Here is a 16237-nt window from a genome sequence, read left to right as displayed (position 1 = left end):
GCTGAACTATCTGCTCTGAAATAAACACTTCTTTCTTGAGGGAACACTTTCTTTTTACATTGTGATGTGGATTTAAGACTAATTTTTAAACAGAATGAAAGACATTTAAATTGAATGAGTTATTGCACCTCTTAGAAAAGAGCAATGACAGTACAATCTTTGGGCCGCAACAGTGATGACTAAAAACAACTGCATGCATTTTTTTCAAATTCAAGGAAAAAAGAAGCCAACACAGGGCTCTTCAAAGAAATTTTTCCTCCAACCCTTTCAACTATCAAGTTTGTACAACATAAAATCAAGACCTGAAAATAGGAAATCATCAAAGGGAGGAAATTCTGACCATAAAACATGGACATCCCAACTCATTCATTTCTTCTCTAGCACACCAAAAACATACCCTCCCCAAGATTACAGCCTGCAGCAAGTACTGTTTATACAAGATGAACAGAAGCTAAAGCATGAAAGTCATTAGCCACACTTAAGTATCTGAGGTATAAATGGTTATCTTTGGAAAAAGCTTCCTTTTCGGATATCTTTCCGTTGTGATTCTCTGTTGTTGTTGTTGTTTAGCTCTCTTTTCCAATGAGTGATGTGCGTTCTCTATAGCTTATAGCAAAACGTCTAATTAGAAACAGGAATTTTGGTAGCAGCAAACATTACAAAGCATAGTTCCTTCCCTGTGGATATTCTAAACTAGTACGCTTCACTTAGCAGTATTCCACAGCTTGTATATGACACAAGTTTAACTGAATTAAGACATCATGTGCTCTTTAGCGTTTACTCGAGCCTCTTTGTATATTTGACGAGGATCTGGTGCTACAGTCTATAGCCTGCGCAAATGTAGATTTTTGAATTCATGTTCTCCATAAATAAGACTGTACAGAGGGATGACTGATTAACAGGTACAGAATTAGAGCCAACCCAAGTAGGCCAGTATTTTGTGCCTGACAATAGCCAGAGGAAAGAGCAAGAAGCGCTATGGTGGCTGGAGACACAATAATTCATCTCTGTGTCTCATCCTAATCCTTAAAAGCTGTAAACTTGCCTCAAAACTGAAATATGAGTTGAATCTCTGTTTAAAAAAAAATATTATTAGAATTAGTATTCGGTTTCTTTTTGCATCTTGCTGAATTCTTGGCCTGGAGTAACATCCTGTGGCAATGTGTTCCACAGTCTAATTGTAAGTTGCATGGAAATGTACTCTCCTTACTCAGGAAAGGAGCACTTGTCTGGCTTGATGGACAAATACTGCTTGTCTTGCCATTCCACTGATGTGCTGTCATACTACACTGAGAAACCAACAAATATGCAGAGATGTGTCACAGCTTGTACTGGGAGGATGCAGAGGCGGAATAGCAATACTCCATCCTTGCTTTGCATGCAGACACGCATATGCTTCAGTAAACTTTGCACGTCAAATCTGCAAGGTCAATATGAGAGCGCAAAAGCACTTCCAAACACTTTTCTCTGCTTCATTTATCATCTGCAGTCGATGAAATATTCATTAGCACCAAGTCCTCCATCTTAACCAACTAGGCCTCTAGCTCAATATGTGCTGAAATGATATTTTTTTCTTAACACATCAAAACATCTCAGAGCTACTACATTAAAAAAAAACCCAACTTAAAAAGGTGTTTTAGAGATGAGAACATTCATACTGTCTTCACTTGCTGGGTTTTGATGGGGTTTGCTGTCTAATAAAGCCAACAGATTGCTACCGACCACAGCCAGGGCTAGAATCAACCACTCTTAGTAGTCTGTTTGCACTGCAAAGTAGTAAAGCCGTAGCTAACTATGTCAGGTTCTGGTAGCCCTTCAGGGGAAAGGCACGGGGCTCCATGTTACAGTAACTACTCCAAATATTTACTCAACTTCCTTAAAGGGGTTTTACTGCCACTACTTAGCTGCTGCAGTTCAAGTGCTACCAGTACCCAAATGAAGTAGTTTGAAGTTGGCTTGAACTGCTTTATGCTGCACTGTAATGGTAGCACTGGCTGCAGCATGGACACCCGCTTAATGAGCTGCCTGAGGCCATGAAAGATGCAGCAAATCCAGTGAATCTCTTTCTATAAGCCCATGTATTTTTACCGGAATGATGACAGATTTGTCCCTGTGTAGCAATTAATGTTAATTTCACCTTGAAAATTCTGAGCTTCTTTTTTGTTTTGCTAACTGATTTGCCAATAAAATTATAAAAGCATAGCATGCTGAAAGCTGGAATTTTCTTCCTGAGCTGAAATAAAATATTTTGACATTTATTAGTTCCATAAAACTCTGCTAAAAAAATAAACATTTTTGAGTTCATAAGAACCATATGCTCTTCTGTTTGTAAAAAAGAGCTGTGCTGGGACGCTGAAAAAACATTCCCCAAGAACTGCATTCTTTGGGGGATTTACATTTTTTTAACCCTTTTCCTGATTATGAGGATCTTCACCACATGTCCAGAGTCACAGCACCTCTGCAGTCCAGTGTCAATGCCATTACTGTGTTGTTCTACAGAGCTGAAATCCAGCATTATTCTGCATTTACTTCAGCTGGTATGGCTGTTGGGTATAGCTGGAGGATGAAAGGAATTTCTTCGAGTAGCTTAGCAGACATGCAAGGCGGCCATGTACCTTGAGAGATCACATATGCCTTGTATCAAAGGGTTCCTGTAACCTATGGGGTCAGTAAAGCTTCCCCAAGATTTGCATTATCTTGGAAATTTTCAGTTGTTTGGCGGCCTATGCAACAGCAGTCCCCAGTCTTCATGAGTAGAAAGAGGCAGCATCTGAGGAGGGTGCCTCAAGGAAAGGGTGAATGACTGGCAATGTTTAGCAAACCCACAGCAGTTCAGGCTGAACAGGCTCAGACCTTAAGTTCAAACCAAGGCAGATAATTCATGTTGGATACATCTGACTTTAAATCAAGTTTTGCCTTCAAGCAAGGAAGCATGAAATTTTCCTCAGGTGTTCTGTTTCCAGACAGTTTTGAAGCATGGTTCAGGGTTGAGAGCCTACTGTATGAGTCACTGCAATGTATAGATGCAGAGTTTGCATTAGAAAAAAGACACGGGGAAAAATTTTGTATTTCTTCATTTACAGAGATCTCATTTGTATTAATTTAACTCTTCGTTCCTGTTTCCAGAGGTTCAGGTCAACTCCATTCTGAAAGAGCATAAGGCACTTTTCAGCCTGACTCCCTGCAGTTTTCTGTCTTGCAGACTGACTCTCTGGTGTCTCGTAAGGCACAAACACTAGTTAAAACCCTTATCACAGCTGGTGCATTCAAAATTTCTCTCATCTGTGTGGATTCTTGCGTATTTAATAAGGAAAGTGGTCACGCTACAGCCTTTCCCTTGGGGTGTGCTGATTTACACACCACTATTCTACCCTGCTCTCTGTGTTCAGGCCATTTTAACTCTAAGTTAAAAGTAGCATGGATGAACATCAAGTCTTACAAGTCAGTCCAGCTTCTGGCTCAGTCACGCTGTATGCCTAATACTGAAGTCAAGCAATCCACCTCAAGTCCTTACCTTTAAAATGTGGGTAACATTTTGCTATCTCACATGTTGCAAAGATCATGAGAGCTACTCAGACTGTGAAGAGGGTCAAATAAGTCTCTACACAGGTTTCAAACTTAGGCATAGCAGTAGTCTTCACTGAGAGGGAAGACTAAGTGTGTCATCTATATCCTGAAGTGCATTATTCTGTCCTGGGAAGAACAGGAATACCACATAAATAAATAAAAAAAACCCCAAACAAACATTACCTTCTAACCAATGCCTACTAAAAAATTAGCCTTAACTATACAAAATTTCCAGCAATCCAGATTGCTATGCAAGACTAACCCACCTCTCAAATTGAAAAGTCTTGTTTATTGATGCATGACCAGGACGGCTACACTTTACAAGGACAGTTTCCTAAGAGAAAAACAAAATACTTATAGTTAATATCATAGGCGCACACACAAAGAAATATTTATCATTTTGAACATTGCAGGTGACAGCAGTAATTAAGGATCATGAAGTCCAAGGCCCTGCTCCAGCAGTTACCAACACACAAGGCTTTAAGGCCTGTATACTGCAGTGAACTAGCAAGACCACAAGAAAGGTTCTCAAACCACATTTACATTATTAAAGAACAACTAACACAAAATATGTGCATTTAAGTTCACAAGAAAGATCCAAACCCTTAGCTGAACTTCCTATGTGCCTAGAAAGCCACAGGCAAGTAAACCCAACCTCTAACTGCCACCACAGGTAGACAAATGGCAAAGAGAGCCCTTTTTTATTATAGGGCCAGTTTTCACAGTGCCATTTCAGATTGATTTCATATATATTTGTGCCTAGAACTGAGCAGAAGATGCATATTTCATAGAATAGCATGCTGGTCCACAACTGTGAGAAAGAACTGCACTAGCACAATTGGTAGAATTACACAAGTTTTTTGTGGAATCCACTTTCCAGATGGATTATATAGTAGCTTTGTAAATCTGACAGATATGGAAGCAGCTCTTTTAACTATTACCAGAGTGCAATCACAGCAGCTTCTAGCAACTTCTGTGCCCTTCTGCTCCTCATGGCATATGTTGCTTAATTGCAGAGAAAATAAAGACAAAAAAATGTGCTGGTTTACAACAATTTGGGCGGAAGCTCACCAGCACACAAAATACTTTGTCTAATTCAAGGAGGTTTCCTAGCTTGCTAACCTGCGGTTACATTACTGCATTTGATGGGAGTGCTTGAAATTCCTACTGTGCTTCAGACAAGTAGCTTGGAGTGCTGAACTAAGGGCCTTCAAATGACTATTGCCACAGAATGAAGTCGTAAAGAGCTGAGCAAATAATGATTGCATAACAGTATGTCTAGCATGCAAATGGCTAATAAAAAATGATTTTTTTTGGTTTGGGTTTACAATTATTTCTTCCTCTTTGGAGGAGGCCAATGTATCATTATCAGCCTCGTGATGACAACACTCACTCTACAGAATGAGCTATGTTACCCATCCCAGTTCTGGCTAATCTAGCAGCAGGACAGATGCGAGTACAACACTTTGCTGCAAAATGGCCTGACAAAGCAATTCTAATAGGGTCAGTCACCAACAGGCTTGGGGGGGAAAAGAAAAAAAAAATTAAAAAAAGGAAAAGGATACAGAGTTATGGACATTTCTGATTGAGATATCAAATTTACCGTTTTCCCTAGGGTGAAAAATGGGACAGAAAAAACTATTTGCATAATATAGAAACAAAAGAATGATTAATAGGCAGAAGTTTCATAAGAGCATTGGTAATGACCCTCCTTTCTCAGGAGATCAGCATGGCCTAACGTATCCACCACAGCTGCTGGCCTGATTTCATCAGGTTTCCCTGTCAGTAGTTCTTATGAAATCCATACAGCTGTCTCACATGAACACTGAAGAACCTTTTTTTCATCCCAGAGTCATGGAATACTCCCAGTCTGAGTTGTTTCAGGGCAAAGTGAATCATGGAAATGACAAAAGGATACTTCATAAATATTCACAATCTGTCCTGGCACCCAAGCCTGACTCCCAAAGCCTGGGGAGCAGTTCAGCAAGTGAAATTCAGTAAGGCAGAGAAATAATTTTAAATGAGTTATATGGAACAGTGGATATAGACATGATTACAGATCCAGCTGCAATAATTATCGTTTCTTATCACTTGTTACTGCATATCTGCTGAAGGCTATGCTGCCTTTCCCAAGACTACTGCTCCACAGCAGAGCCAATGTAAGGGAGACTGCAACTGCTCCTCAGGTTTCACTGTCAACTTCAGTGCAACCAGCTGATGGAGCACTGAGGCTGACACGGACAGCTTAAATGATTCCCTGCACTGGGCAAGCACGAGGGGAAGAAACCTCTAGCTGGGAATGGTGATAATCAACTGGGGAGCGATAATATCTCCAACTGCTATAGCTACATCCCTTTGATCTATGACAAAATTAGCTCCCAAGAAAAGGAGGGCCTTGGCTGTGCTAATTCATGTTTTCCCAGTCCTATTCTTGACAAAACAGCAGAATCTTGCACCATCCCTGATATTCAGAGCAGCCTCTTTGCCATCTCCTTTTTCTCAACTACTCACAAGAGAAAACCTTCTTAAAATGATTTGAAAGGAATAACCATATAGAGGCAGCCAGTTTCTTTTCTCTGTGACAAAGGAAGTTGGATTCAAACACGACTTCAGGCATTAGGCTAGGGCAGGTGCCTCAGCTGCCTATATAGTCATAGAGAGAGAAAAACATATCTGAAGTTTAATTCAGATCTTAGGTGAATTACTTTCCCTCTGGAGGCGGCTACTTTTCTTCAGCAACCACAAGCGAGTCTGGAGTGACTAGGCGCCTCATTTAAGCATCTACATTTGGTGTTGTGAATCCAGGTGAAAACATAGCTACTCGTTCAAACATGACACCTATATTCACTAGTGCACACAGCACACCTTGCCAGAGATGGATGAAATTACAGAAAAGCAGCAAGTGGGATCCTAAACCAGAATTACAGAATGGTTGAGGAGGAAAGAGAATTACAGAGATTGTCAAGGCCAACCCCTTGCTCAGAGCAGGATCAGCTACAGCAGGTTTCCCAGGACCATGTCCAGCCAGGTTTTGAGTATCTCCAAAGACGGAGACTCCATACCCTCTCTGGGCAATCTGTTCCTGTGTTTGACTACCCTCACAGCTTCTCATGTTTAAGCTGAATTTCCTGGATTTCAATTTGCACCCATTCCTCCTTGTCCTGTCACCACCAAGAAGATACTGAGCAGCCAGTACCTCATCCACTCATTTTCTCAGGTAGCGACAATACCAGCACTGCTCAGCGTCCTAACGTGGAGCAGTTCAACCTGATGCATGGCGTGACCTCACCCTGCACCGTTATTGCACAACAAGCCTCAGGAGAAAGTTTCCAACAATTGTTACTGTTATGCTGAGGAGCTGGACATATATGGGAAAGCAAAAAGAAAACTTCAAAAATCTTAAAGGAGCTCAAAAACTGAAATTAAATACTCTTCTGTACATCCAGTAAAATCCTAAGCCTTTTTAAGACTTAGAATCAGAATAATGATTCTCTAGACAAGATGAGCAAGATTATAGAAAAGATCATGTCTTTAGAAGAATGAGATGAATCTCTAAATAAACAAAAGAAAAAAACTCTCAAAGACTAAATGGAATTCATGTAGTCTCCATCTCACAAAAAGATACACAACCATTCTGTCCAAGCGTCAGTTCTGCCCACCTACAGACAGGTTGAAGGAAGACTGGCAGAACGGAAGCAGAGCTACTTCATACTGCAATTTCTGTTGTGGTCTTTCATTACGAGAGAGGTATTTTCCCTATTCTAGTAATAACATGACAAAGGTGTAGCATAGATGAGACAGATCATATGACTAGAGCTCCAGTCCAATCCAGGAACAACATCAAGCTGAAGCCTGTCCAGAAGATCCAACCATAGTTTCTGATATGTATGCTGGATGGTGTTGTGACTATGGTTCTCAATGCAGCTCTGCTTTCTAATGCACATTAGCTCTAAAATGATCATGGCAGAAAATTGCCGGGTTATATTACATATGTAAAGTATTTTCAGGGAAAAAAAATCTGTGAAGACAGCCATGAAAACGCAAAACTAAAACTCCACCTCTATCACAGTCAGTCTTCAGTTACCTCGATCTAAAGTTTCCTTTAAATGATAAATACTTGCCTGGAAAATGGTTAACCTGTTTCCAGAAATAGGAGCTTTGACTGTGTTGCAACTAAAACCTCAATAACAAATCAAGCCCCATAAATTTATCTGAAAATTGCATATTTATCCTAGCCACAAGCATAATACGTTCAGTTGTTAAAAGCAAAATAAGCAGGCAATAAACATTGTTTTCCTTTACTTTTATTAGATTAGTCTAAATTGACTGCTTTTTGTAAAAAGTCAGTTGTACTTTTATCCTCCCTCATGAACTTGGATAATTTGAACAAAAATATTTATTTTTTTCTTAAAAAAAAATTCTTACTAAGAAACTAACACAACGACTTAAGATGTTTGATCAAAACTTGAAAGCATTTTAACGAAATAAATGTCAAGGCAAACCAATAAAACATTTGAAGGCAATATTGTGTTTTCCAAAGCCAGGAAGTTAGTATCTTACAAACTTCATTTTACAATTAAGTCCATGCATACATTTATTTTCCTGGAATATTTCATGAGGGCTTCTAAGCGGAACATGTTAGCATATTGAAGCTTACCAGGACACTGTTTCATACAAACTAAAACTCATAAATTGGCGTAAGCAAGCAGACATTGCTTTGCCTGTAAACATACAGATACTGTAATATATCAGATATCTCTATGAAATATTCCAAAACTTAAATGTTATTTAATTTCATCTTCATGCAATAAGATTTAACAGGTCAGAAATGGTCATGGTGTTTTATAGTACAATAAATGGGTCATGGCATCCAGAGTACTACATCTACCATTACAGATCCCTGGTTTTTATCTCCTGACATATTTACTCTCTTAGCTGACTCTTCATGTGCTCCATTAGTTTCCTAATTGCATATATATATCTCTAAGTATCCACTTTATGCAACTGAGATCTACCTAATGAAGCTATAATGTGGGAGATTTAAATGCATAACATACTGTAGGTCATTTCAGCAATATTTTAAGCACTATACTATAGAAGATAATTCGGCTAATCACCATGTAAGTAACAGTGAGCAGTCAACTAAGAACTATGGCAGCTAAGAAAATTAAAACCCAAGTTAATACTTTGACCTTAGCTTACACTACTGTGCCTTTTTAAATTTTATATCTTGGTAATGGCCTCAATTAAATGCTGGAATGTCATCTGGATTTGCAACCTCAATGCTCATTCTCCTTCCACTGATGGATCGAAGCCAGGACACTTCAACATGCTTGACTTCAGTACTGCATAGGCTGTTGTGGCTCAGGAGATACCGTATTTCTCTCCTAATGCATTAGTTGTGTGGCAATAATAAAATGAAAAAAGCCTGACAATTTTAGAAATAGAGTAACAAGTGGCTCAAAGGGACTGATTGCAGGAAGTCTGCAGCGGTTTGACTACTGCAAACACACAACCTCCGTTTCACGGATGACTGCACCAGCAGAAGCTCCAAGCTATTACTACTACGAAGAGTCAGGATGAAAATAGCACAAATCACCTGCTATTGCACCCATGGGTGATCAAAGCTGGGCACTGATTGACAAGAAAGCACCTCATTTGTTTTTTTAAAACCCATGGTTCACATGCCCTTCTTGTTTCTCCTTCCTAGTATCTGTGAATGTGCTTTTGAATCTCACCATCAATACTCACATCATCAGCTGCATATGCCACTCTTTCTGAAAAGTTTCTTTGCCTGTAAGAAAAAAAAAAAAAGCCAATAGGGAAAAAGGTACCTTTCAAGCCATAAATGTTCGATTTAGCTCAGCAAAGTCAACGCTCAAAATGTTTGTGAACTACACATTGTCTGAAGAGTGCCTTTCAGAATTGCCACTGTTACTGTACCCCATATACTTACTAACACCACAGTTAATTGTGAATAAAAAAAACTTAAAATGCAATCAAGCAAGTTAACCTGCTCAAAAAAAGAAATTTAAAACAAACTCAATTAAGACTAATTCACATGCAAGCCATTCTATTATTTTGAGATTGTAACAAGAGGCTTTCACTTTAGAACGTTAAAGTGAAAAACACCCTCTTTTTAGGCATTTGTCCCTGATCTTGCATCCATTACTAGTCCAAAAACTGACTGAATTTCTACATCTCAGCAATCCCATTCATGTGTGCAAGCGTTTTGAGGATCAGTCCTTAGTTTTACAACTAAGTTTTATTTAAATTATTTTTGATATATTAAGAAAAGTTAGTCTTAACGAATGCTTGTTTGTTTGGCCCAGTCCATCTTGGTTTACACTGCAGTTCAGCACCTGATTTTGCTATTCCGTACAGCAACAAAAACAGGGAGTGGGTTCCTTCCCAGGTATATCAAGCACAGGTTAATGCAAGTTTCCCTTCAGGCTCCTTGAGATTTCTTGTCTGCTATTTTTGATGTTATTTTAACTAAAACAATTCTATTTTTTTAAAGATTTGCCAAAAATTAATAAACTTTAAAGCACTGAATGTACTCTTTTAGAATTACCAGCCAGCAAAAGTAAAATAAAGCCCCAAATCAGTTATTTACTGACAGGGCAAATGATAATGTTACTGGTTTCTAGCCACCCACGTAGGTTTCCCCTCCTTTCTTTCTTTGTGTGTGTTTCAATCCCTACCTTCTTTCATGTCAGTCATCTATGCAGAATTCAGCTTGTTATAGCACATACTTGCATCTAATCCCTCTTTTCCTTTTGGATCTTGGAATGTTTTGACACTTCAGTTACAGTAAGTGTATTATAAACTAGGGATGCAGAGCCAAATTATACTGAAATAGAATTACCAGCGTGCTGACAGCAGATCTGTTCTATAGTATTACAAAACAACTGTAATGCTGAGCGTGTTTCTCTACCCACGACTTCTGACAGTTATTACGTTACTGTATCCCAGAATTTGTATAGGGTAGTGAATATACTCTAAACTGATTGCAGCTGTGTAACATAATCCTGGCTTGGCAGAACAGCTATAGCTTTCTGTTCAGGTGGACATACTTTTAGACAAGGGGATGAGATTGGCTAAAGCCAATTTAGCAGGAGAAAGAAAAGAAAACAGCAATTAATTTTTATGATCTCATCATTGTCTCCCCACATGTATAAAAACAGAAAAAAATAAATCAAGAACACAGTTTTTCTCACATACATATAGCTATTGTTTTCTCTGTATATTAATTATAAGTCAGCTAAGATCTAAAACAGCCAAAACGAATTACCTATCTTGTGATATTGAATGTCCAGCAGCAGTATCGAAAGGCAGTAATGGTCGGATCCTGCAGTGGACTCTGATGTTTCCTCTCAGTTCCTAGGATTAGAATATTAACACGTATTTAACACAAACTACTGGAGAGGACAAATACACTGGAATTTGTGAAGCAGACATGGATGTGTTTAAGGCAAGTGTTTACAACATCACAGCCTTAGACTCTACAGAGGGAAAAATAGTATCAGTATCATTTGCCTTGAGAAGTTAGGAGAAAGTAATTGAGGAAGTATGAGCTCTTCAGAGCTCTGGAAAGGTGTAGCCCTATCCAGTCCATATGGGGAAAAAAAAAAAAAAAAGGGCTTTCAGTCTGAGCCATTTTCCCCTCTTCAGCCTCCTTCCTCTCTACTTGAGCCTCTTCAGACACCTGTATTAACTCAACAGACAAGGTTACACATTCCATTTCTCTTCCACCAGCCCTGAGGAAGATGTGGAATATAAAATATTTTGTACCTTTTCCTCTCCACTGTGTGTTCATACACAACTAAAAAGCCAGTAACTGATTTTTCTCTGTGGGCTGTTTCAGACTTAAGCTTATCTAACCTGGTCTTTTTCCTTCCTCTTTATTGGTGATCAGTTCTTCTCATTTTGTATTAGTGAAAAGAGCTTGCCTGCGATGGCTAGTGAACACTGCTATTAACTCCCTGCTGACCTGGGGAACATCTTTTCAGTAAAATGCAAGGCAAGTCAGAGTTTCTTAAAAAGTACTTAACCTGCCAAAGAGCTTCATTTTCCAATGTAGAAAAACTTAGACGAATTTTGTCTGAAGGTGGCTTGTGTTTCTAAAAATCAGGTCCTTAATCAGGCAACCCAAAACTAGTCATTTGTGAGGCGGCGAGCAGGAAGAGTAAAGTTAAAGTACAAAAAGGAAAAAATTAATCCCGATCACTAATGGCTGAGCAGGATACAGCTAGATATATTTGGAAAAATAAAGGACCACCACTTTGCAATCTCAAGTTAATAATTTTAAGAATACTAAAATTATTTCAGAGGCTGCAAGTTCAGAGAAGAGGATAAAGAAACTCAAGCTGTATTCACTGTTCAAAATGGACAATACTCCTTAGAGCAATATGCTCCAGAAGTGCATTTGGAAGATGCTTGTGTAAAAAGAATGGACTGGGGCTCATTCTAAGACAAATGTGCCCTTGTAAAGAAATGCATCAGCAGACAGCTGGGGGAAGAGATATACCCACGACAAGCATATTCATTAGCTTTATTGGTGGGGAACTTATAGGCATAATTACAACAAAATAAGAAAATGTTCTGTCATTAAAGATACTCACAACTAAGCTGTTATGTAGAGCTCTCCTCTTTTGCTTTTCTTTCTCATATCTCTCTGACACCTCTTGTAGAGACTGCTCAAGATCAAAAGCTTTTAACTGAAACACTGCAAGAAGAAAGCTGTTTCAAGAACTAAATTCTGTGACTTTGCAAAATTAATTTTCCAGTAGCACCTCATGAAATATAAACATAAACCATTTAACTTCTACCAAGCTTAAATGAGGAGGGTTAGTTCCTGATTTACTAGACACCTCTGAAAAATCCATCATTCTTGTTGCTATGAAGCGGCTAGGCAAAGTTATGGATAATTACCACAGGTATAAATGTGAAATCTTGAAAAACAAGCAAAAAGACAAGATATTTAAAGGCAGTTCAAATGTGTCAGTTTAGTCAATGTTATCTGTCAGTGAAGCCTGGAACCTAAACTTGAACCAGCCTGCTTCTAGCTGTCACTTGCAAGGCTCATGCCGTATTTGCAGATTATTGGATTCATGCCAGCTAACTTCACAAGAAGTTAACCTACCATTTATCCTCAGCCACATTTACAGTGCCCCTAATCCTGTAAAACGGCTATAAGATTCCCCTTTAAGGTAGATGCACTCGCTTCATGGGTAGGTTTTCGTGAAAATGACTTATCTTTTAAATCCCAGGGAGTCTGCTTCACAAAGTTGAGGAGAACAATATGGGCCATTACAAAAGCCTTTAACTTCACAAATGGTTTTATTTCAGCCCAATTACATTAACACTGAGCAGGCCTAAACCAAACACACAGCCCAGAAGGCACATAATGCGACTGTAAACTTGTGTACAAAGCAAGCTTTTAGGAATGCCAGTGGGATATCAATCTCCCCAAAAATTAGCGAGCGATTTGAAGATGCAGAGTAGCAAGCAGTCAAAACCATGGTCTGAGAGCTGAGTAGCAGGATGGCCACAAGCCTCAATACGTGCTACCTTACAAAGAAAGGAACAGACTTAAAACCTCAGCAGGTCACACACATAATTTACACTCTCTGGTATAGTCTAAAGATCAGATGACTTCAAGGGACATCTGTCCACACTAGAGTTATCTCAGATCTTATTTTTGTAATACCCACGCTGTTCACTCCAGCTCATAACACTCCTCCAGAAGTGCATGTGTGTAGGCGAAACACACCGTTAATAGTTGGGGAATCAAAGCCTAGGAGTCTCACTAAGAAAAATCCTTTTCTTGCATCCTGTGTGTGGAGTAACGCTGGTATGTCTTGGTTTGGGGAATCACGTGCAAATATGTTACAATGTCAAAAGTGACTTACATTCACTGACCACTAATCATATGCTATTCTTCAAAATACGAGGTTGGAATCCATTGATTATTTAAGTAATCTCCGTAATAAGCATGTCAATTTATAAATTTGTGTACACACAAACTTTCAGTTCTTGAAGTCTCTTGAATAAGCAGTAAAGTTAAGCAATAAGTGCTAAGGGTGCTCTTCCAGTTTTGAGAGAAAAAAAAATTACTATCTTGTTTCAATATTTAAGTTATCTCTTAGTGAGAACTATGAGAAGCCTACTGGACAGTTTCAGTTAACTTAGGCCCTAAGTACTCATTTTTTTTTCTTCTAACTGGCCTTCCTAAAGTGAAGATGACTGAAAATGGAAAACAACCTTGGGGCTTCCTAATTTGACACCAGGGCTTTGGAACAGACAGGTGAAGGACTGTGATCTGTAGAAAATGAGTTGAGTTATTGCATTTAGCAGACGATATTTTGGTATTTCTAAGAGTGAACCATCAGTTTTAAAGTCCTTCTTCTGTAAAGCTTTATGTGCAGCACAGAAGAAATTCTAGAATAGAAGCTCCATTGAGCAAGTTTCCTAATGCATAAATTATTTCTGAACTTCTAATTTTTCTGAAAGTGGAGCTATATAGTTATAGACACTTCCTTAACATTTTCCTAGTTCTCTGCTTGGCATCAGCTGCAAGCTATTGAACAATTACATTTTCATCCATAACCTAGGGGCAGCCACGGGCAAACACGTTCAGGATTGTAATGTTTCTTTAACTGACAGTCCTGGTTAAGGAGCTTTTTATTCCCTCCTATTCAGTGCTGCACCAGACCTTCTGCCGTGCTCGCACAACTGCTTCCACGGTCACGTGGAGGTCTAAAAGCAATCCCTGCTGAGTAATTTCTGTCCTGGATCAGTTCCCTTATCTGTTTTGTGTGTGGTCACACAAAGAGTTACACCAGCGTAACAGAAAGGTCCATGATGGGGACATGAACGACAGGAGCAGCGTAACCCAGCACAGCCACAGCCTAGCACAGATATGGATGCGTAGCTGTCCCCATAGCTCCCTGGGGTTTTTAATGTTTCTTTCCACACCAGATTCCAGTTTAAAAAAGGAGGTCAATCTGACCATGCCTTCTAGGATAAGCAGCTATGATGTAATGGACTTAATTCCAAAACTTCTTTTGAATTCTGCTGTGTTTTATATCCTGGGCTACAACATGATTCTTTGGGCTTCTGAAATATTTCTGTTGCTGGATCCAAGGTCCCTCTTCCTCCTCCCATACTCTACACTACAAAGGAAAAACTTTCCGAAGGCAGCTGAGCTGGTGAGACTGCTGTTGAGTTGACAGTAAAAGACGAGGATAGTTCACATTCCACAAACACAAGCCATCAGCACAGTGCAGAGCTCAGCTTTCTCCAAGAGGAACACAGCACGTAGGTGCCAGTATATGGGCAAAGTGGGAAATAAGCTCCTTACCCAATTTTTCCTCTTCACCCCAGAGAAAAAGCATCCTGGAACTACAAAGGATGTCTAAGCCACTGGGCTGCAGCAACTTTCACAAAATATGTCAGTAACCTGCCGCAACTCCTCTGTCATGTATTCACTTGGACAGATTTTGCTCCTTAGTACCCGTCACTTTGCCAAGCAGTGAGAACAGTGGTTTCCCCTCTCTGAAAATATGTTCTGCATGCACAGATACTGTTGTTTCCTCTTTCTGATAATACCTGTGCAGTATTCCTTCCTACCCTTTCAGGAATCTGAATTACTGCATCTGCTGCAATAGTATCATTTGCACTCAGGTGGCCAGTTTTTTTTGCTAAAATGGTAGCAGCTTTGTTTATCAGGGAAACAGGCCTATGACAAAAGAATAACGGGCACTTCTCTCTTTTAAGAATTACTGCTATTTAAATTTCAGTGGGAAAGATGGCAGTAGCCTGGTTTTCAGACCGTGAATAAATATTTCTAAGCAAAGGACTACTCAGTTATTACAGAAAAGTTTTATAGTTTGCTGCATGTCAACTACAACCTTGAAATTAATCGACTTGAATGTTTTTTCTATAATTCTCTCCCTCATTTTCAATCTCTATTTTAGGATTAAACTGATAACATATATCATCTCCAGAATATATACTTGGGGCTTTCTGTTTACAAAAGATTACAGGTAATTTAAGGATGGTAATTCTGTCATTTTTGACCTTAACAATACAATCTGCATCTAAAACATTTGACAGAGAACTGAAAAATGGCCAATTTAAAAACATAAGTCATCCACCTAAGTACCAACACACTACTTTGTTATAGGCAAGGAAGCTTCTCCTGGTTATGATTTCATAGAACAATGCACCATGAGAACAGTCAACAGGAATCTGCAAGGCCTCTTAGGGAATATTTACTATTTATTTACACCACAACAGCTCAAGTGCCAAATCCAACCCCCTATCTGTTCATTTAGCCCCCTGCTTCAATAAGGGGAACATTCACCCTTATCTAGGATTAATTTTCCACTTCAATTTCTTCTGTTTTTTAAAGGCAACTTGATTAAGTATTTTCTCTACATGGATAATACAGTAATCAAATCCATTTTAATCATAACTTAGTACACAACATACAGGGACAAGTTCTGCAAACAGCCATCACTGAGAATGTTGTTTGTCGCTATTGGCACAAGTAGTCCCATCAGAATCAAATCAGTCCCAAAATTAAGTATTTCAAGGAAAAAGCAAAGCAGGAGAAAAAGGTACCTTTTAAACGGCAACAGATAGATATCAAAGTATCAGCCAG

General features: G+C 39.1%; 1 protein-coding gene across 1 annotated transcript in view; it reads right to left on the bottom strand.

The window, feature by feature from the left end:
- Positions 1-16237, bottom strand: part of KIF25 (kinesin family member 25) — a 47633-nt gene that overhangs the window by 17848 nt on the left and 13548 nt on the right. Inside the window, exons 5-8 of the mRNA XM_035889632.1 lie at positions 12192-12295; positions 10862-10950; positions 9319-9361; positions 3834-3901 (exon numbers count right to left, since the gene is read on the bottom strand). Coding sequence (XP_035745525.1) covers positions 3834-3901; positions 9319-9361; positions 10862-10950; positions 12192-12295 — 304 coding nt within the window. The remainder of the gene's footprint in view (positions 1-3833; positions 3902-9318; positions 9362-10861; positions 10951-12191; positions 12296-16237) is intronic.

Source organism: Egretta garzetta, unplaced genomic scaffold, assembly GCF_000687185.1.
Source record: "Egretta garzetta isolate BGI_Z169 unplaced genomic scaffold, ASM68718v1 scaffold122, whole genome shotgun sequence".
Lineage (NCBI taxonomy): Eukaryota > Metazoa > Chordata > Aves > Pelecaniformes > Ardeidae > Egretta > Egretta garzetta.
This window is presented reverse-complemented; position numbering and strand designations above follow the sequence as displayed.